At 43.0% G+C, this 20,581-nt stretch overlaps 1 protein-coding gene and 1 long non-coding RNA gene across 2 annotated transcripts in view; one reads left to right on the plus strand and one right to left on the minus strand.

Moving 5' to 3' along the window:
* The window catches only part of LOC132988689 (uncharacterized), a 124,940-nt gene that overhangs the window by 84,624 nt on the left and 19,735 nt on the right, over positions 1–20,581 (minus strand). The window lies entirely within an intron of this gene.
* On the plus strand, positions 538–20,274 carry LOC132988656 (unconventional myosin-XIX). The gene is made up of 24 exons (XM_061056213.1): positions 538–769; positions 3,971–4,109; positions 5,802–5,950; positions 6,219–6,332; positions 7,714–7,843; positions 7,929–7,998; positions 8,130–8,232; positions 9,332–9,428; positions 9,512–9,588; positions 9,950–10,040; positions 10,227–10,392; positions 10,506–10,579; positions 10,663–10,784; positions 11,080–11,193; positions 11,360–11,536; positions 11,621–11,758; positions 11,846–11,953; positions 12,069–12,139; positions 13,680–13,759; positions 15,407–15,570; positions 15,760–15,889; positions 16,207–16,292; positions 16,973–17,293; positions 17,391–20,274. Exons 1-24 carry the CDS (start codon positions 716–718, stop codon positions 17,502–17,504), a joined length of 2,889 nt encoding a protein of 962 aa, XP_060912196.1. The 5' UTR covers positions 538–715; the 3' UTR covers positions 17,505–20,274.

Genomic DNA, 20,581 nt, shown 5'->3' on the forward strand with positions numbered 1-20,581 from the left:
GTTTTTATTCGTTCTGTATTCATGAATGCAGCATAACTTCCTGTCCTAAGCGTCCATCTACCAGAGGGGCCTTACTTTATTACAAAATAAAAGCACACAGCAAGTAAAGTACTCTCAGGTGACTCGGTTAAGACAGCACAAAAATGTATTTAAAAGCCTAAAAATGTATATTTTTGAATGCGAAATAATGGAATTTCAAACGTGAAAATAGAATGTGATTTATCACGATTAACTATTGAAATATAGCGATTAATCAAAATTTAAAATTTTTTAAAATTTGACAGCCCTTTATAATAACTTGAAATACATGAAAAAAAAAATTGGGGAATTGAATCAATGGAAAACTGAAGTAATTCAGGGAGTCTCAATGCACTTTTTTACTTTCTGGAACCTCAGGTGTTGCGTTAGTTGCTAATACGTGTTTTGGGCTTAGCACCTGTACCGTAAAACCCAGAATAGACACTCATCATTATTCATGCGCGGGACAGGTGACTTTACGACAGCGGGAAGAGGGCGGGAATAAGTAAGGCACCGGGAGCTCTCATGCCGTCATGCAGCGGGCTCGGGAAGTTGTCCTTGAGGAATGTCTGACAGGAATGGAAAATACTGAGGTTCAGGACAGCAAAGTAAAATAACCAAAACTTATCCGACGCTTCATTTAAGTTAGTTTTTTGAACGGGTTTCCCTCAGTTGACTCGGTTAAACGGTTAAATCAATGACTTCTGCGGACAACCGACGAACCGGGGGAGCAGGACACAGACATGGAGCGGTAAGTTTGGTTTAAACACGGGAAAAGACTACGTCCACACGTTTTTCACCCGGTGGTTTTAAGAAATTGTGAAGTTTTAGTGTAAGGTGTTTAGAAATGTAAAGATAAAAGTGTTTGTTAGTCGTTCCGGTTCTCACGTTTATAACGTGTAATTAACGGAAACCTTCGACCATGTCAGCTAATTTATAATTTAATGTAGATTTAAGAGGAAACATCGGTGACGTATTGACACTTTGCTTTAGAAAAAAGAACCGTAATTTAAGGCGCTGAGCACCGTGACGTGTTTGAAGATGTTAAATTGTTGTGGGTAAGTTTAGGTCGAAGAAACTGAACATGGACATAAGAACACACGCACCTCACGCACACGCGCGCACACACACACACACCTCACGCACACGCGCACACACACACACACACATACACACGCACACGCACCTGTGTTTTAACCTGGTTAGATTAGGGCCTGACTGATATGAGAATTTTGGGGGCATATGCGATATTAGGGAGAGATCGTTAGAGGTCGATTGTTTTATACAAACACATTTATTGTGTTGATCCCTAAAATGCTGTTATTAAACAATTCTGAAAAGACAAGATTTTTTTTTTTTTAATTGAGCAAAATACTTTCTTAAGCCAGAATAACATCACTGCACTAAAACACGAATTTATACTCAGAAACTAAGAATTAGAAACGAAAAAACTTACATTTAATTAACATTGTTATATCGCAGATATAAAGTTTTTTTAACCTACATTTTTTATTTTAGGCCAATTAGTGCATTCCAAAATCACAACATAACACATTATAGTCAATCAATCAATCAAGCTTTGATTATATGCACCTTTAAAGTGCAATTTAAAGTTCTTCACAGCGATGGAAAACAAGAAGAGGCATGGTTCATAAGCACACCAAAACATTTTGCTCAACTTGCTGGTCACAGTGGCGGGCTAATAAAATAAACGTAACAGTGACTTTAAATCAACACATTGTTTACTTCGTCTCTCAGTCGAGGGTCATTTGCAGCTAAAGGAGTTAGCCTTTGAGGACGTGGCTCTTACTGCCTCTAAATGATAAACATAAATAAACATATTTTCTGTTTATGAGCGAAACAAGTAGCATGTCAGTGTGTTCGGTAATAGTTAAGACATTTCCCTTCATAAAATAGCCCTTTATACTTGAATACTGTAAACCTTGATTTGATATTCTACGTCATGACATTATGTCATGGTTAAAGTTAAATGGCAGGTAAGAAAAAAGAGTGACTGATATATTTTTGAATCCAGCAGTCACAGTGACAGGTGGGAGACAAATAGAATTTCCTCCCTGTCAGGGACTGTGGGTGGCTCTTTGTTTTTTGGTTTTGATTGTCCTGTATCTGTTATCTAACTGTAGTTTGAGTGCATAGTGTACTCCGGACATTATTTGTAAAGCATCTGGCATTAAATAAATGGAATTAAGACTATTTAAAGGGTTTAAAATGTCCTTACAGAATAATGGGATGAAGGCGACCTGTCATTGGATTAATTGTCTGCACAAATTCAGTACGTCACTCTGTTGACAGCAGTCAGGCAGGCTGCAGATCCAGGCCATGTGAGGCGGGATAAAGCAGATTTCTCTTTGTCAGTCTGAAGTAATCAAGACTGAATGAATTACGGGCACATCTCGAACGTTTAACCAGACGGTCCAAACAGTCTGCAGGAATACAGCTGTTACCCTTTGTCTGGTTTTACAACTTTAAAATGTTCTTACGCTGGTGAAAATAGATTGTGATGAACTGCATTATGTAATGTTTACAAAGTCTGACAGCTCTCTCTCTCTATGCCTCAAATTAAAAGCTATGTCATCGTTAATTGCGTAACGATGGCAGACTTTTAAATCCTAGTAGATCAGCAAAGTTTGACGGATCAGGGTGTTTGAATGTTTGGTGAACAAAACTGGATCGTATTCAAAGATGGGACAGATTGGATCTAACATCTGTATCAGGTCCAATATTGACGTAATTTACATATCGGACTGACGGCGCCATTCCACATGGATCACCGATCAAGTGATCTTGTGTTGCTCCTTCCTGTTTGTTTGTGAAGCCATCATAAAGTTTAAATACGTTTCTTTGGAATCATTTTTATTTTTATGCATTATTATTTTTTATGCTCTTGTCAGGTTTACTACAGCTTTGTGTAGCCTTAGGCCCCGTTTCCATCTGGCGTTTATTCCAGAGTGCCAGTGCTGCTTTCTATTGTTTTCAATGAGGGGAGAGTGTTTTCAGCAGCAGACGGGCGCCATGAGAAAAAGCGCAGCACCCAGTGTCTCTTTTTTCCGAGTTTAAGTTGAAAATCTTCAACTTTTCAGAAAGGCGCTGTTGACGTCAGCGGCACTCTTTTCAAATTATAAGATATTCTCCGTAGTTTTGCCGCCTGTGGATCGTGTTTTGTACACTCATCATCCTCACTCCGTGTCTGATCGGGAAATAAACGGTCTAAAATATAAAATATGCAGTAAAAAGTAACGGAGCAGTGTCGGTCATACAGCGGCCGTTGTTAACAGTCTGTTGTCATAGAGACAGGTCAGCGAGTAGCACTTCATGCAAGCACTTCCGAGCGTACAGCCATGGCTTTTCTGCCCGTAAAAAACACGAGGTGGACGCGAGGCCATAACAACAACAACAATATAACTGTTAATAATGATAAAAAGAAATATCAGTACATGTTTCGAAATCAGATAAGAATGGGGAAAAAGGAGATCGGTGCGTCTCCTGTTTGTTCTGTGTCTAGATCTTTACTGAGGGAGTTTCGTTTCTGTTTTAGTTATGCTCTAGGTTTTGGAAATACATAAAATCTAGGGATGCACCGATGCATCAGTTTAACTTCGGTATCGGCCGATATCAGCCGTGTAGACAGACATCAGAAAATCAATCAAGTCATGAAACAAACATCGATATTGGAATAGACAATCGTCTTAATTGTAATTTAAAACATCGCTAGCCGCCCTGGTTTCCACAATCAGTGCATCCCCAATAAAAACACATCGTCCTCTCCTGTCTTGCATATTTCCATATTTAATCTTGAAAATTTCATGTGTGTTTTATTTTTGTTTCCATCCACTTTCGGCTTATTATTTTGGTTTCCAAAAGATGTTAATTCATATTCGAAACGCTCAGTATTTTGTATATCGTTGCCTCACGATTGGTCGTATTTCCACAGGTGAAAGGATTGGTCCATTCTCATCAACCGTCCCTAAATGAATCACTGAATGGGGAAGTTCAGGCCTTCCTCACTGATGAAGACCAACTCCACACGTACGATGACCTCACCAAAGTCAACCCAGTGACTCCAACAACAGGTAACGAAACGCCCTCGAGTTATTTTACCTGTTATTCTTTGTTAATAATTACTTTTGTTAACACAGATAAATCAATGCCGAGACTTTTTGTTTATGCTCATAAACTTAATGTCACCTCTGCATAGGTCAGGGCTGGGCCACCTGTGTATAAAAAATAAATCTGGATCTGCCCCTTTTTATTGAACTAACACGTTTCCAAGCAGGTCATGTTTGGCCAAATAATTAGAGGAATCATTTCAGCCCTGCTTGTGCAGACTTTGTCTTTATTTACTAACACACAGCCAGCCAGCGTGCCACTGTGTTTTCTCTCTGAGGTCACCTTGAACCTGAGCCTTTGCTGTGTCTTATTTAATCATGTTAAGAAAACATTGGAAGGGATGATTAAAATAAATCTTAATCCATGGCAGATTGCTGTGTTACTAAACTGGTGCAGTATCAGTGAGAGCGAACGGTTTTCACTCAGGTGACTGTGCGTGAACCAAGTTTGTTGTTTACTCTGCTGGCAGACACACTAAACAACAATTATCGACCCTATTTCAATTAAAGTGTAATAATATGATTGAGCTACTGATGAGTGTGAAGCATGATATCTTTGAGTGCTTTATCAACAGTCATCTCTTCTTTCCATTGTTTGTTGTGTGTTCTTTTGTTCCAAAAGAAATGCACCGTCACTGACATTATATAATGTCAGAGTAGATCAGGGTTTGTAAATAATGTTCTTTAGTTTATATGTCAATAAGGTGTCAGATTCAGCCAAAGGGGGGAAATAACAGTTCAGGGTCAGGGCTGTTGAGCTCTGGTGCTTTCACACGTGCACAAAACTCCTGATATATGCAGGAGGAGCACACAGCTCTATATATATATATCCGGAGTTTCTCCTCCAGCCTCCTCGTATTTATTCTGCAGAAAGTCAGAGTGAGCTGATGTGAGAACGCAGCAGGATATAATCAGGAGAATTCACCTGGAGCGAGTGGGAGGGGGTGGTGATGTTTATTCTCTGTGATCGCTGCACGACCATAGACTGTCTGCACGCCACCTCTACCATCTCTGTGATCTAATGAACCTGCTGCATTATGTTTCCTGTTCTCCAGTATGTTCTTCTCCACTCTTTAGTTCACATTGTGATTCTGTTCATCTACACGTAGCATTGATAGAAAGACAAATATTCTCATTATAATGTTGTATAGAGGACTCTGTTGCTTCGTCTGCTACAGAGCCGAGTCGTCCCCCTACCCCTCTACTGTCCAACAGGGATAGTCTCCCACTGTGAGGTGCATCTGTGAACATCCAGATCAGGAGGATTTCAGAAGCAGTCCTGAAATTGTTTAGAATTTTCAGGAGTGTGAAAAATGTTGTACTGATGAAAGCATATATTATTTAGATCAGTTCTTCTCAACTGGTCTGGTCTCAGGATGACCCACCAACAAGTCTTAATGAGCATTCACAACCAGCCAATCAGATTTATCAATGAAAAGTTCTGCAGTTTGGACCTCAGAAAGTTCACAACATGCGACAAAACATTTCTCCACAAGGCACACAAACAAGGACCCACTGAAAAGAGCTTCAGGACCCACTATTGGGTCTGCGGGAGAAGCCATTGCTGCAGTCTTCTTTTCTGTTCTCTTGTTTCTACCTGTAACATTTTGCCCTGCCTGTTAATATCTGATTATATTTCGTGTGTTTCTCTCGTAGTGCTGCAATGTCTGCAGGCTCGGTACAGTGTGAAGGTGTTTTACACCCATGCTGGCTGCACCTTGGTGGCTCTTAACCCCTTCCAGCCGATCCCAGATCTGTACACTCTGGATGTGATGAAGGAGTATCACTGTGCTCCTCAGCCTCAGGTACTAACGTTGTCTCAGCTTCGTCTCACTGTAGTTTATAAAACCAGTATTTTTTTCTACAATTTTAATCACATCCGTGGTGGGTATTAATGTTTGACTTATTCAGAGTTCTGCTTCCTGGACTCACAGGATTAATTAATGCACGAATGTAGATCTTTACTTTTTCTAGGTTTCTTGTCTGCTTGCTTTTGACAAGAACAGCTGTGAGGTCGAACTCCTGAACCCGAAGACTCGACCCTCAAATAAATCTGCATGTTTTTGTCAACAGGAGTTCAAACCACATATCTTTATTGTGGCCGAGGAAGCCTACAGGAACGTCAAGGGCCAACTGGAGCCAGTGAATCAGTCCCTGGTGGTCAGCGGTGAGAGCGGTGCAGGAAAGGTAAAAAAAAAAAAAAAACACCCCGATTTATATGCCAAGTTCCAAATGATTTATCTCCTATCACTTCACTGATTGATGAAGCACAGACATATTTTATTGTTAAACCAGTTAATCTGCTGCTCCATATCCCCCCATAATCTCCTGTCCCATTAAAAACTAATGCTGGGTTTGACATGTTCAGGATCACTAGTGGTTTGATTTTTACTAAACAAAGCTGGTAGCGGATTCTGAAATGTGAGAAAGTTTTTATTTTCTCTGACATGTTAATTTAACAATGTATTCCTTGTTGATCAGACCAAACTTAAAGCTTTTTATTACAAATGTTCATTATTTTCCCCACTTCCTTATTCCTTATTTTTAGGTTTGTTAATGGCATAAAAAAAACGACTGATAGGGAGGGAGTTTACATTAACGTGATTATCATAATGGCAACAGGCCGCAGAGTCCAAAGTAAAGCACGTGTGTGAAGCAGTTTGATTGACAGCTGAGCTTTAGGAAAATATAACTGCAGTGAGCAGCCGTCGTAACGTCGGTTTGGCTGAAACATTTAGGGCACACTCACACTATGCAATCCGTACCGTGCTGAAGCATGTTTTACCCCCATGTCCAGTTTGTTGGATTACTGAGTGCTCCGTACACACTTCCTTGGCCACGGCACTATTGGAAGAGGAGTGTTTATGCACGGTACGGTTGCTACTGCACAATCATGTGTAGGCAAGGTGGACATGATGTATCATCAATTGCTGCCTTGCATTATCAATAAATCCAGACGTGTAAGCGTGCTGTATTTGACCAAACTGACTCAAAATAAGACACAAAGTCAGTAAAGTTGCAGTCATGCTCTCTGTGTTGTTCTTCGTTGCGCTACTGAGACAGCGCTCCTTGTAAACAAAAGAACGTGTCATTATGAGGTAAAGCCATGTGTGTGTGTCGTATTACATCCTGATGACGTATTTACAAGAGGTGACCAAGCTCAGGCACAGTTGAGCTGGATCAGTGTTAGTGCAGCCCAGCGGGGGAGTGAGGAGAGGGCGGACAATCGTGCTTTAGCACAGTATGGGGCGACTGGACTTGGATTGAGTCCTCTGTGTGAGTGCTCCCTTAGTCGTTGATCCACAGAACATTTATCAGCATCAACTTCGGTAGTTGGTAAATCATCAACACTTCCTGATTCTTGCTTTTATTTTTTAAATTTAATTAAGAGGACTTCCTGCCGCTGAACTAAAATAATCTGAAGCTGTCACGTTGTGCTCGAAGTTTTAAGACCAAACAAACCACAGACGATAAGGGTTAAGGAGAGCAATAGTTAGTTCCACTTCTAAACATAAAAAAAGAGTCTGAAAATTGGTATAAATAATCTTTAATGATGATATGTTTGTAGACATGGACGTCTCGTTGCCTGATGAAATACTACGCCACAGTGGCGGCCTCCTCGGTGACGAAGAGTCAGGACACAGTGGAGAGGATAGAGAGGAGAGTGCTGGACTCCAACCCCATCATGGAGGCTTTTGGTGAGACGACTGATCACTGGTGTCCTTTCAATGTCATCATAACCACAGAAGATCCTCTCGGTTAACACTTTCCTCTCCTGTGTAGGCAACGCGTGTACGCTACGCAACAGCAACAGCAGCCGCTTTGGAAAGTACATCCAGCTGCAGCTAGACCGGTACGGACAGCCGAGCCTGCTGCTCTCCACTCAGCATTATTCAATACAGCATCCTCTCACTGTGTCATGATGACCTGCAGTTAAAGATGTAAGTCAGTTTAATCTCTCAAATGTTTTGTTTTCTCTCTCAGAGGTCAGCTGTTGGTGGGGGCGTCCGTGCAGACATATTTACTAGAGAAAACCAGAGTGTCCTGCCAACCAGCTAATGAGAGGAACTTCCACATCTTCTACCAGGTGAGTTATGCCGAGTTAAGACGCCACGCCATTAGCACGATCCAGCAGGTTGTTGGACCCGTCGGCCCCCGAGAATTGCTGGTTTTATCCCGTGTTGAGTGTCATAGTGAACAGCAATCGAGGCCACACCTGGGACGTCTCACGACCTCCTGACAGAAAATCTGATTTTCTTTCTGCCTTCTACGATGTTCTTCATATCGAATGTGACGTTGACCAATGAGAGCACAGCAGAGCACTCTGCACTCACAAAAGTAACAATCATAAACAAACTGGTGAAGCAAAAGAGGAATGATGAAGTTGGTGCTGCGAGATGGAACTATGACACGGAGGAAAAGTTTGTTGAGATCTGTCAACATCAGTTTCTTTGTCGTCTAGCCCCGCCCCTCTTCCTTCGTGCTGTCTGTCATGTCTATTGGTCAAGTCAGGGAACAAATTTAGGATTCTATGATCGCCTAAACTGAAGCTTGGCGTACTCTGTAGGATTGTAACGTGAATCGTTTACGATGCACGAGCAGACCTCAAGATGTATGTGCTCACACTGAACAACCTGATTGTCTCTCTGTCTCTCAATCATATTCTCCCTGTCAGCTGGAGGTCTGCAGATAGTTCTGCCATAGTTTATTTCATGATAGGAGGGGATAGACAAATAAATAGGGCATGTCTGCTGTTGCCATGGTGATTTCAGATGCTGTCTGTCAGTTTGTGCAGAATAAAATCAGGAGGGGGGATATGCTGGTGTCGGGGAATATGCTCGTGGCTCTGCTCACACCATGTGAGTGTGTGCAGTCGTACAACCAAACATCAAACATGTCAGAAATTAATCCAACTGATCGAGAGGAGCTCGGACGTCGTGCTCCACTGATACCAGGTGATTCAGCCTGACTTAAAGATGAGTTGTACGTCTCAAAAATCTGTTCTAAATCAGGCTTAAATCGTAGAGTGTACACTGAGTCTGACAGTGAGCATCGTAACAGAGAAACAGTTCATGTAGTCAGACCTCAGCATTAACAGGACTGCACCAAACCTCCTGTGCTCATAGTGTTTTAGCTTAATATGAAACTTGTTCAAAATGTTATTTACATGTAAATGTGTTTTTCAGATGATGAAAGGGGCCACAGCAGAGCAGAGAAGGGAGTGGAAGATGTCTCATGGACAACGTTTTGTCTGGTTGCCAAATTCAGAAAGAACACGTGAAGGTTTGTCTTAATTTTTGTGTTTCTTCAGACATTTCCTTTTCTTTTTTTTCACTCGTGTTGTTCATGTCATGTCTTATTTATAGAGGATTGTTTTCATGAGACCGTGAAGGCGATGGTTCATCTGGGCATTAACGCAGAGCGTCAGAGACAAATATTTAGGGTAAGTTCTTTATCATAGGCAACACTTTACTTTAACTTTGTCTGTTTAGCTTTTATAACTAGCCATGTGTCTTTTTAATGAAGTGAGAAGACGATTTGTTTCTACGCCAACATCCAGCTCAGGATTCCTTTAATAATCTAATAGTAGATAAATGCATCAATAAATATTAGTCGTCAATATATGTTCTGCATTTTAACTTCTTCAATAAATGTTCTGATAATCCTTTAACTGCCAAGTGGAGAGTTTAAGTGAAGGATTAAAGGATTAAAGTGTTACCTAATCATCAACATACATGCAACGTGTCATCATCTCACCTCATCTGTAACCACATTCTTCATCTTCTCTTTATGTTGCTGAACAGATCTTAGCTGGGATTCTGCAGCTGGGGAATCTAAATTTCTCCTCTTCAATGGATGAATCACAACCATGTGACCTGGAAGAACAGACCAAAGGTACAGGATACCATTCAATTCAAAATATTAGACATGCTTAAGCATCTTTAAGGAATCACGTCTCATGATTCAGTGTTTAAATCTGGATGATTCAGACACTGAAGGCTGGAGAAACAATCCTACACTGCTCAGGGGAATTTTTCATACTTTTCCTTGATAATAATGTGTTTTAATTTTTTGCACCAGACTTCCTGCAGAGGGCTGCTGAGCTGCTGCGCGTCCCCGCAGAGGAGCTTCAGACGTGTTTGATAGTGAGGATGTTAAAGGCCGGGAAACAGAGCGTGCTCAAGCCGTGTTCTCAGGCGGAGTGCAGCATGAGGAGAGACTGTCTGGCCAAGGTCATCTACGCACAGTAAGAGAAATGAATCAAAGATCGAACTACGCCAGGATTAGCCTACTCCTCAAGTTTTATCATCACAGGCCCTCTATCATTCGGAGTCAAAGTATCACTTCTTCCCTCCACAGTTTATTCGAATGGCTGGTGACATTAATAAACAACAGCATATGTGCAGATGAGTCCACATGGTGCAACTTCATAGGTAAAACCTTGTTGTCTTATAGAGCATAAAGTGTTCCTATGTTTGTTTCCTTCACTCAGTTCTCTCCTCTCTTTTCTCTCCAGGAGTTCTAGATGTGTACGGCTTTGAGTGTTTCTCCATCAACAACCTGGAGCAGCTGTGCATCAACTATGCAAATGAGAAGCTGCAGCAGCACTTTGTGGCCCATTATCTCCGAGCTCAGCAGGTAACCCCTGAGAGATGCTTCTTCACTGCTTCTCAACTGGTCTGGTCTCAGGACCCACCACCACATCCTTAATTTTCTGATATTGTCCTCCTGAAATTATCTAAATATTTTCAGGAGATTACCACCGTGTCTCTGGTGGTATATCTGCTTCTTATGTTGATGTTGAGGTCTGGATTATTACAGAGTCTCTCATTCAGTCTTTGTGAATTCTCTGTGGATCAAAAAGAGAACAACTCATCTTACTTTTTGTAATTTGAAAAACTAATTTTATTTATCTTTATCTTTGCCTCTTCAGGAGGAATATGTGACGGAGGGGTTGCAGTGGTCTTTCGTCAAATACCAAGACAACCAGAGCTGTTTGGATCTTATCGAGGGAAGCCCCATCAGTGTGTTTTCTCTTCTTAACGAGGTATGATGCTCAGTTTCTTGCCTGGGTTCAAGTCCAGCCTGTGGCTCCTTTCCCACATGTCATTCCCCACTTTCTCTCTCCGCCTGATTTCCTACTCTATCCACTGTCCCATCCAATACAGACAAAACCCCCCTCCCAAAAATAAACGTACATATCTGTCCTATAGGAGAGTCGTCTAAACCGAACCTCAGACGCTAAGACCTTGAGGTTTCGTCTGGAGAAGGAGCTTCACGTTAACTCCAACATCAGTTGGGACAAGTTCAGCAAGGACCCGCACTTTACTGTGGCTCATTACGCTGGAAAGGTCAACTACCAGATACAGGGCATGGTGGAGAAAAACAAGGTGTGTGAGTAAAGCTTTCAAAGTGTGTTCAGGAAGTTGACTACAGACCTATTTAGTTACCATCTACTGGATCTTGTGTTGTAGGACCCGGTGCCAGCAGAGCTCATCGAACTGCTGCAGAAGTCTGAGGACCCGCTGCTTCACCAGATCTTCTCTGACAAGGAAACTGAGAGTCCAAATTCTAAGGGACTCAGTAAAGTCACGGTGGTCTCCAAGTTCAAGGTGGGAGTCAGTCACTCATGTTTATATAATCTTTTTCTGCGGGGAGTTTTTAGTCATGACACTGGTGACGTTTATTTCTGATCGTAGAACTCTCTGGAGAGCCTGATGAAGATCCTCCACACCACAACGCCTCACTACACCCGCTGCATCAAACCCAACCCAGACTGCAAGCCGCTCACCTTCAAAAAGGAGGAGGTAGATGTTCTACACACACACACATAGATAATAACTGTTTCATGTTTTAAACCAAAAGACGCACACTTTATCTTGACAAAAGAGAGAGATTTTTAATGGATTCATTTCCTGTCAGGTTATCATGCAGTTGGAGGCCTGCGGGATTGTGGAGACCATTACCATAAGTGCTGCTGGCTTTCCTATAAGGTACAACTCTTTTCCTGTGAACTCTTTAACACCTCCCATGAAATCAAAAATACATTTTCTCAGTTTATTCCAGCGTTCTGGTGTTAAAGGGGCAAAATGTAACTGACACCTGGTGTTTAAAATGGGTACTGCAGTCAAAATTCTAAACATTGTAGAGAGCTGTCTCCCCCCCTCCTCTCTAGAGTGGATGCTCACACAGGTTTCCATGTGGTGGACACTGAAGCTTCAGTGTTTATCCAGCTCTGCATCGGTCTGTAAACCTTTCTGTGTTCTAACCTCTCTCCATTTTTCAAAAGCATCTCCAATATTGATCCTAGTTCGAGCACGTTTCTGCTCGTGGAGCTTATTAGAAACATGCAGAGGCTTTTTAGGTCGGGTACAATCACTTCTATCTGAACCACTTCTCTTGCCCGCTTCCATCACTGCAACACCTGTTGGTTTGACCTGATAACTGCTCTCATATCTGGCAAACCGAGGGGCGTCCAAAACGGCCATGTGGGGGTGTCTTAAAACCGCCTACCTTCTCTGGTCCAAACAAATCCAGACCATTCAGGACCAGAATCTAAGGGTGCGGTCTCACTGGCCATCCATACCGTGCCCAAGCACGCTTCAACGCTAAAGTCCAGTTCGTTTGACCAGTGTGACTGCTCCATTTCGTGCTCAGGCACGGTACACTTCCTTGGCTTTGGCACACTTTGGAGAGGTGTGCTTCAGCACGGTACACTTCATGCACGAGCACAAGCACGCGGGTAAACAACGCTGACAGCCTTCATTTTGGAGAAATCCAGAGTTTCATGGCTGTATCTGACTAACATGACACAATATAAGCCACAAAGTAGCTGTCATGTTCTCTGTTGTTCTCCGATGTGCAGGTGTCCGCGCGTCTATTTTATTTTTTGATTTATTTATTGCTGTGTCTGATTTAAAATGGCTTAAAATAAGCTGCAAAGTCAGTAAAGTATCTGTCATGCTCTCTGTGTTGTTCTTCGATGTGCGGCCGCGGACTCGGCCGCACATCTACGTGCAAACGCAAACATGCTTGAGTACAGCACGGTACAGATGACCAGTGTGACCGTGCCCTAAAGCTAGAAGGAGGACATACTGACTGCTGCATTGTTGTCAGAGAAGCCAGCACTTCAACATAGCATGTTTCCTTAATGTCTGATCATATAGTACGGTCACTTTATCTCACTACACAGCTCACTGACTGGACCTTTAAATGTTAATTTATCTGCCAAATATATCTTAATAAAACATTGTCAGAGTAGTTTGACATCAAAATAATATTTTCTCTTCCTGTAAAACTTTTTGAATGTCTGATGACCCAGCCTGCACGGCCAATTAAAAGCTTTGTCGAAGCTAACGATCAAATCAAATTGTTATGTCCCGCCTTCTGTCGATTGGCTGTTTCTTGTTTCAGTAGGAAATCCGTCATGACACGGCAGTTAGTGACTCGATGTTCTGTCTCATGGGGACTCTAAGCTTCATGCATTGATTAGTCTCTCCTGGATTTTGATTGACCTTTCATTTCTGTCACCAGAATTCTTTACAAAAACTTCCTGCAACGTTACGGACTGATTGAAAAACGTTCAGATTTCAAGCTATGGAGCCGTCGTGTGGGTAAGTGAAGTTTTTGTTTTGGGATGCATTAAAGGTCACATTTGTTTTATATACTGTAAAGAAAAAGGTGATTGTGTGTCGTCTCTTTAGGTCTGCTGATTTATTCTCCCTTTCCTTTCCTTTCCTCTCGTAGTAAACTCGACCCTCACTTCCTTATTTACAATAAAGTAGGTAAATGCACGCCACTCTGATTATCAGAGCACGCTGTGGTGCACAATGTTTTCTCCTCTCATTAGACTTCCATCCTGTGCTTGAAGTAATATTCATGTCATCTGATAATTTAGCTGCTTCTAGTTATGCAGCAGCGTGATACTCGTCAGTCACTTTGGTCCCAAATGACATGCGTTGAAAACTTCAAAGATGGATTCCCATAAAAATGAGAACACACATTTCAGTTCTTCTCAGACTTCTTTACTTTGGTTGTGGACCAATCACATGCTGACCTAATGCCCCTCCTTTGACCTCATTGTATTTAGTCCTTGTTGGAAGAATTCAGAATTCTAACAAACCAAACAAAGATGGCGCACGTGCTAAAAGTTACACCTTCTAACCACCTGACGTAAACAGAGTCACTGTGAGCGTGTTAGCGTTTAGCTCAAAGCACTGCTGTTCCTAAAGCCCGTATCCACCAAGCGGTCCGGTTCTGTTCAGTTCAGTACAGTACGGTATGCGTCTGTTGACTTTTCCACTGGCAAAAGTTGGGAATGGTACCAAAATAACAGATCTGTACCGTCCTACTTTTTGCTGCCCTTCTGTCGGGGTGCCAAGTGTACCCATACAACCCTAAAGGCTGGAGCTAGACAACCTGCAGTCCTTGGAGTGGTTTAAAGAATCTTAACTTTCTGTGTGACAAAGGATGTGACTGTTTAAATATCCTGTGGATATTGTCAGGGCTGTTTCTCCTCGCAGCCTTCTCTCAAATAAAGCTTGTCGTCTTGTGAAAAAACACAGAATGCTGGACGGCCTCCATGGTTGCCCTTTATTTACCTTCTTCTTCGTTGAATGTAATGGCCTGCTACACTGTGTCACACTGCTATGATGTCACATTATTAAGTAGGTGACGCGCCTATCGCCATCTGGTTCACACCACAACCAACCAGGTAAAGGTACAGTTGGCTGTGGCAACACAAGCGAGATCATGGTTTACCATACCAAACTGTACTGAACCAAAGCGGACTGCTCGGTGGTAACGGGGATTAAGGATCGCTTCACAGAGATGCATGCATGATTGTAGACTTTTGTTGCACAAATTATTAAAGAAGCCGCTCACTGATCCTCCATGAAATATCATCAGGTGTGAGAAAACTTCATTCACTGTAATCATATCGTGTGTGTGTGTGTGTGTGTGTGTGTGTGTGTGTGTGTGTGTGTGTGTGTGTGTGTGTGTGTGTGTGTGTGTGTGTGTGTGTGTGTGTGTGTGTGTGTGTGTGTGTGTGTGTGTGTGTGTGTGTGTGTGTGTGTGTGTGTGTGTGTGTGTGTGTGTGTGTGTGTGTGTGTGTGTGTGATCTGCTTTTATATTCTCTACACTTACCCCCTGAACACTTCTAACGACTATGTTTCAAACTGTATCCTCTGAAGTCCTGTGCTGCCCTCACATGAATTATCACTCCAGTGCGTCACTCTAACTGTATCTCATCTCCGTCTTAGACATGGAGGCCGACGGCAGCGTCTTTATTCGCCAGGAAGTGGAGAAGCTCCTTCACAGCGTGTTGCAACACGACGATGTCGACCCCCTCCACAAGCGTGAAAATGAAAAACACAACTCATGGGTGCACTGCGGGAGGACTAAAGTCTTTCTCACCCAGCTGATGGTCAGTCGTTCATTCATTTATGTATTTGTGATTAATCCTTCATAGCGTGTTTATGTATCGGTTAGTGCACATTGTAGGGAATCTGTGAGAGAGTTTCTTTTTATTCGGGTTCATCGGGTGTTTCAGTCATTTCTCAGGTCTGTAAAGTGAATAACGGAGAATGACCCGGCTCACTCTTTTGTCTCGCAGCTTGATTTGTTGGAGGATCAGAGGAAGAAGATCCTGTCCCGTTGTGCCTTCTCCATTCAGTGCTGCTGGCTGCGGTACCTGCGTCGCAAAAGGCGTGCACGTCAACAGTCTGCTATTCTCATCCAAGCAGGTAAACTCTTAATGCCCTGGCTAGGTACAGATGAATGGAAACAGGAGGGATCAATAACACATGAACTCTTCACAGTGTGTGTGTCCACTTGTTGGACACACCCGGCTGTTGGGCCAACAGGAACCAGTCGGTACACAATGTGTGCATGCGGCTCAGAGGCGGCGCAGGGTTCCTCACATGGAAGCTCATCATCTTATTAGGAGTTAATGACAGATTGCCTTTGTAGCTTCCTCCTGAATGAGGTGCACAGATTAAACTTTCAGAGTGAATAACATCGCTAAGAGTTGAAAGTTGAATGTGTTTAATGTCTCCTGCAGTGGTGCGGTCCTGGCTGGTCAGGGAGCAGGTCAAGAGGTGGAGCAGAGCAGCAGCGGTCATCCAGAGGGCCTGGAAGAAGAGGAGGGTGAGTCTAACTCAGAGGACATCTTGTTTAGTGTGGCTTCTTGCTCTTATCATCCGCTGTTTTCGGATCTAACAGTTCAGGCGACTTTGTGAAGAGGAACTATCCACCAGGGATTTTCAGTGTGCCACGCATTTTGGATTTATTTTTTATGGTATGTTCCTGCAACCGTGCGTACCTGAAAACGTATAGGCTGTGCACGGGGTACCCTGTTGGCCATTTAAAATAATGTTCTGCTTTGACGAGCCAAAATACCGTCGTATTCCCTCTGTTGCATGATCACTCAATAATACCTGGACTTCGTTGTCGGTCCCTTTGTCTGTGCTTTAGCGATTTATTTACTGTTATTTCCTAACATTTACAGGCTGATGTTATGATAAAATAAATCTGAGGATGTGGAGATAGAAGACATGTATGCTCGTTCGCTGTGCTTGAGGTTACATTAGCTTCTACTAGTAACCAGACCTGCCTCAATTGGTGGCAGTTGAGTTGCATTATGGGTAATGTAGACTCTGTTAAATCAGTGTCCACCGTTTAAAAAAAGTTGCACTTTTACAGGAGACTAAAGCCACATCTCTTCAGGGACTGGTGATGAAAACTAGCTGCTCTCCTGACTCCTGTTACTTACTGATACTCACTTTGTAGTTATGGATATTTTAATGACATTTTCATTCTTGTGGCAGGCACAGTTGAAGTCCTTGGCTGACGCAGAGCTGGATAATGCAGAGGACCTTGTGGAGGAGGAGCAAGTTTTGAACCCTGTTGTCACGGAACCAGGTTCTGTGCAGCTCTCCAAAAGCACCAAGCCTGTCACAGTGCGAGGGTGGCCCCTGGGTCTGGCTCTGGCCTCGGCACCGTCCGTCACCGTGTCCCTGACAGCCAGAGGCTTCCAGAAGATCATGTATGTGATGGCCTGCCTCAACCTGAACTCCAGGCGAGGGGAGTACAAGGTGGAGACCAACCAGTACACACAGGAGCTGGCCTCCATACGGGCCCAGCCGAGGGTGAGGCACCGTCCACATTAATCCTACTACGTCTCCTCAAACATGTTAGTATCAACTGTGTCATGGATTTAATCCCTTTGTTCCTTTTTCTCCTCAGGGATCTATAAAGCTGCACTGTAAGAGATCTCCACTCCTCTATGCTGACAGGCAGCCAGACACCAAGAGTTTTGTGACGGGGTTTAACGAGATCCTACTAGACAAAACCCTGTGAGCGGGTCTTCTCTGAACACTAAAGGCTGATTTCATGGACACCCTGAGGGACACAATTCACACATACTCCGTCAGCGCCGCGCACTACGTTGTACTTAGCTGCTACTCTAGTCTATCATTGTGTTCACACAGGGCGCACTGCGGTCCGTCTCCGGCGCGTGTCACCAACGGCACTCCGCTCTGCTCCGTTTCAAATACGCAGCGAGTCTATTTTCGCCGGAGTACGCTGCAGCCACGCGTCAAGCTGGACAGAATATGACAGCCTGGACAGGATGTCAGACAAGCAAACGCACAGAGGATCCGGTCAATTTTAAAATAAAACACAATATACGGACTCGCGATCGTATTTTTCATCACTTTATCAACATTACGTCAAAACAGGCTCCGAATGAACAACAATGCATCCTCAGAAAGACAAAGCAACATGTTGTTTGCATGTTTTTCTCTTTATTCCCGCGGGATCTTGTAGTTCTCCTGTGATGTGTCATAGGTGCGCTCCACTGCGCTGACGTCGCAGAAACGGATCCAGTGTGAATGGGCGCGAGCCGTCCGACGGAGCAAAACCGTGGCGCTGACGGACTGCGGCGCACACGGAGTATGTGTGAATTGGGGGTCTGGCTCTGACGTGCTTTTACACTCGAGCAGCTACTGTCGTCTTTTACCCAACAGAGGGAACAAACCTAGAGTTTTAGCGAGGTCTATTTTTTGTTAAAAGTGATCATTTACAACTCTAACTTTTTTTATCAAACCAGAAATGTTTTTGACTTTTGATATGCAATGGTGCAAAGCGTTGTACCTGTGTCTAATAATGCTTTAACCTAACAGATGGTCAGGTGGGATAATGCAGTTTTCTTCTACCAAAAACAACAACATGGCCTACATGCCAAAGATACTCAGGAAAATCCTCTCTAATTAAAAATCAGTCTGTAGCCCGTCCAGAAACGCTGACCGGCTTCTTCTGAGATTAGGCAGATTAGAATTTGTCGATGGCTTGTCGGATATGTGCCATGTCAACCACTTCTAGACAACGATGAACCCGATAGAAGTTGTATTAATAATGGTGGTGCTGCAGGACAAGGAAAACAGAATAATTATTTAAAATACATCAGTCTGTGTCGGTGGAACTTCAAGGTGGAGTCAGTAGAAATGTTTGTAAACACAACATTCAGACTGTCCTCTCCTCCTGGGCTCATCGCCCCCCAGAAGCTCACCCTCACTGCACGACATAGTGTGTACGTTTACTGCTTGTACCTATACTGCAAGCTAACGCACGCACAAGCTCACCTGCTGCGCTGTCATTGGCTGGAGGAAACACACCAGCTCTGCCCAGAAACATCCTGAGTCAACCAGAACAAAGCAGAACAGTAAAATCCAGTCAGAGGACAGAGTCTCTGCAGACAGTCACTACCACACATGATTGGCACAATCTTTGCTTTTGAGGTTTTCTCGTATCGATATTTGAAAGTTCTGATTATTGATCCAAGCCTTTAACGCCGTGCCTTAAAATCTACCCTGGATCACTAATAGACTGATAGAAACATGTATTTATTTCACAGTGAATTTTATATACTGGTTATTTTCTGTGTAAAACATGTTGATGATTCAGACGCACATTATAAGGTCACACCAGCATTTTTCTTTCTTTTTTTAGAGTGTGTGTTTTGTTCTGTGGAAAAAAAAGTAATTAAGCAAGTATTGCACATGTAATGCACAAATTGCACATTAACTCCTCACAAGGAGACAGACGACGAGCCTTTCTCAAACCGGACCCTCGGCACTCATCAGTCAGTCACGGCGTGGACTCTGTTTGAAGTCACACTCAGCTGAGCGAGGAAACCTTCAATAATGTGTATAAATTAAATAATCGTCTGCAGGAAAAGGAACTTTATGTAGCCTTAGATTCATGTGTGACGCATCACCGTGGTAACAAGACTTCCCTTCTCAATCCATACAAGGTGACATTGGTGAGGCAGACAATATTTGTGAGAAGAAATTAAGGTGATGCTGAAGTGCAAAATCCTGCAGTTCCTTGAGTGTCCACTAGAGGCTGACTGCAGCAGCACAGGAAGCCACAATAAGACGTGTAGCTGACCTGATTGACAGGTGGGCGTGGTGTAACGGTTTGTCAGGAGGTTTAAAACCCGCCTCAGCTCCAGCTCTCAGCCTGTCGTTAGGTTGACTGAAAGTTATTCTGAGACAGCATTTCCAGCATGGAGACCACCATCCATGGGACTCCAGCGCCCCCTGCAGGAACAGACGGGTGACCTCACTCAGGCTTCATAAATATTTACAATCTATGCGACACACCAGCTAAAACACCACTGAGGAAGTCCTGGAAAATGAGCGGTAGAAAGGAGTGGGAACCTTGAGTGTAAGGAGCTGGTTTGAGAAAGGCCTGAAAACAAGCAGACACATCAGAGGCGTGAAAGTTTAAACTGCTGCTCATTGTTTCTTTGTAAAGTGTTTGACTAAACCACTGTGTGGTTGCCAAAGCATCAATGCAAGTACAAACCAAAGTCTGAGAGTGTCATATGTGTGAGAACGAGCTCATCTTTATATAAAAAAAAAATCATAGTGTCCGAGACTGAATCACTTTAACCTTCACAGGGACCGCTCTGATGATTCATTATGTGCATCACGTGTCACCATGATGAGTTCAGAGTCTTGAATATCTACGTGTTTGTTTTTGTCTGAGGTACCGAGGGATCAAAGTCAATTATGTTGATATTTAAAAGTGACTGTTTTATTCAAATAAATGTCTTTCTACTTCAGACGTTTTGTCTTTATCTCAAACTTTGTTCACTTGTGATCAGCTAGTTCACAAGTGACTTTATTCAGGCATCGCCATCGGCTCTCTCGACATAATGGACGACTCCCTTATCAGATGCTTTTATCCAAAGTGACAAACATCAGAGAGTAAGAACAACAAAAGGGAGGATCTAGAGAGGAGAAAACAACGTCAGGAAGTGCACACAAACAGCTTTGAGTCTGATCAGACACACAGGTGCTGACAGGAAGTGACCAGAGGCAGAGCTCCCATCAGCATCAATACCATCCTAAATATCATCATCCTCATTA

This window comes from Labrus mixtus, chromosome 14 (genome assembly GCF_963584025.1).
Source record: "Labrus mixtus chromosome 14, fLabMix1.1, whole genome shotgun sequence".
NCBI classification, from domain to species: domain Eukaryota; kingdom Metazoa; phylum Chordata; class Actinopteri; order Labriformes; family Labridae; genus Labrus; species Labrus mixtus.

Excerpts from the sequence above, each read along its gene's own strand:
- LOC132988656 (XM_061056213.1), top strand. The coding sequence starts at position 716 with ATGACTTCTGCGGACAACCGACGAACCGGGGGAGCAGGACACAGACAT. Across the intron at positions 10,580-10,662 it reads CACATGGTGCAACTTCATAG|GAGTTCTAGATGTGTACGGC; the intron begins GTAAAACCTTGT and ends TTTTCTCTCCAG. Across the intron at positions 11,759-11,845 it reads CGGTGGTCTCCAAGTTCAAG|AACTCTCTGGAGAGCCTGAT; the intron begins GTGGGAGTCAGT and ends TTCTGATCGTAG.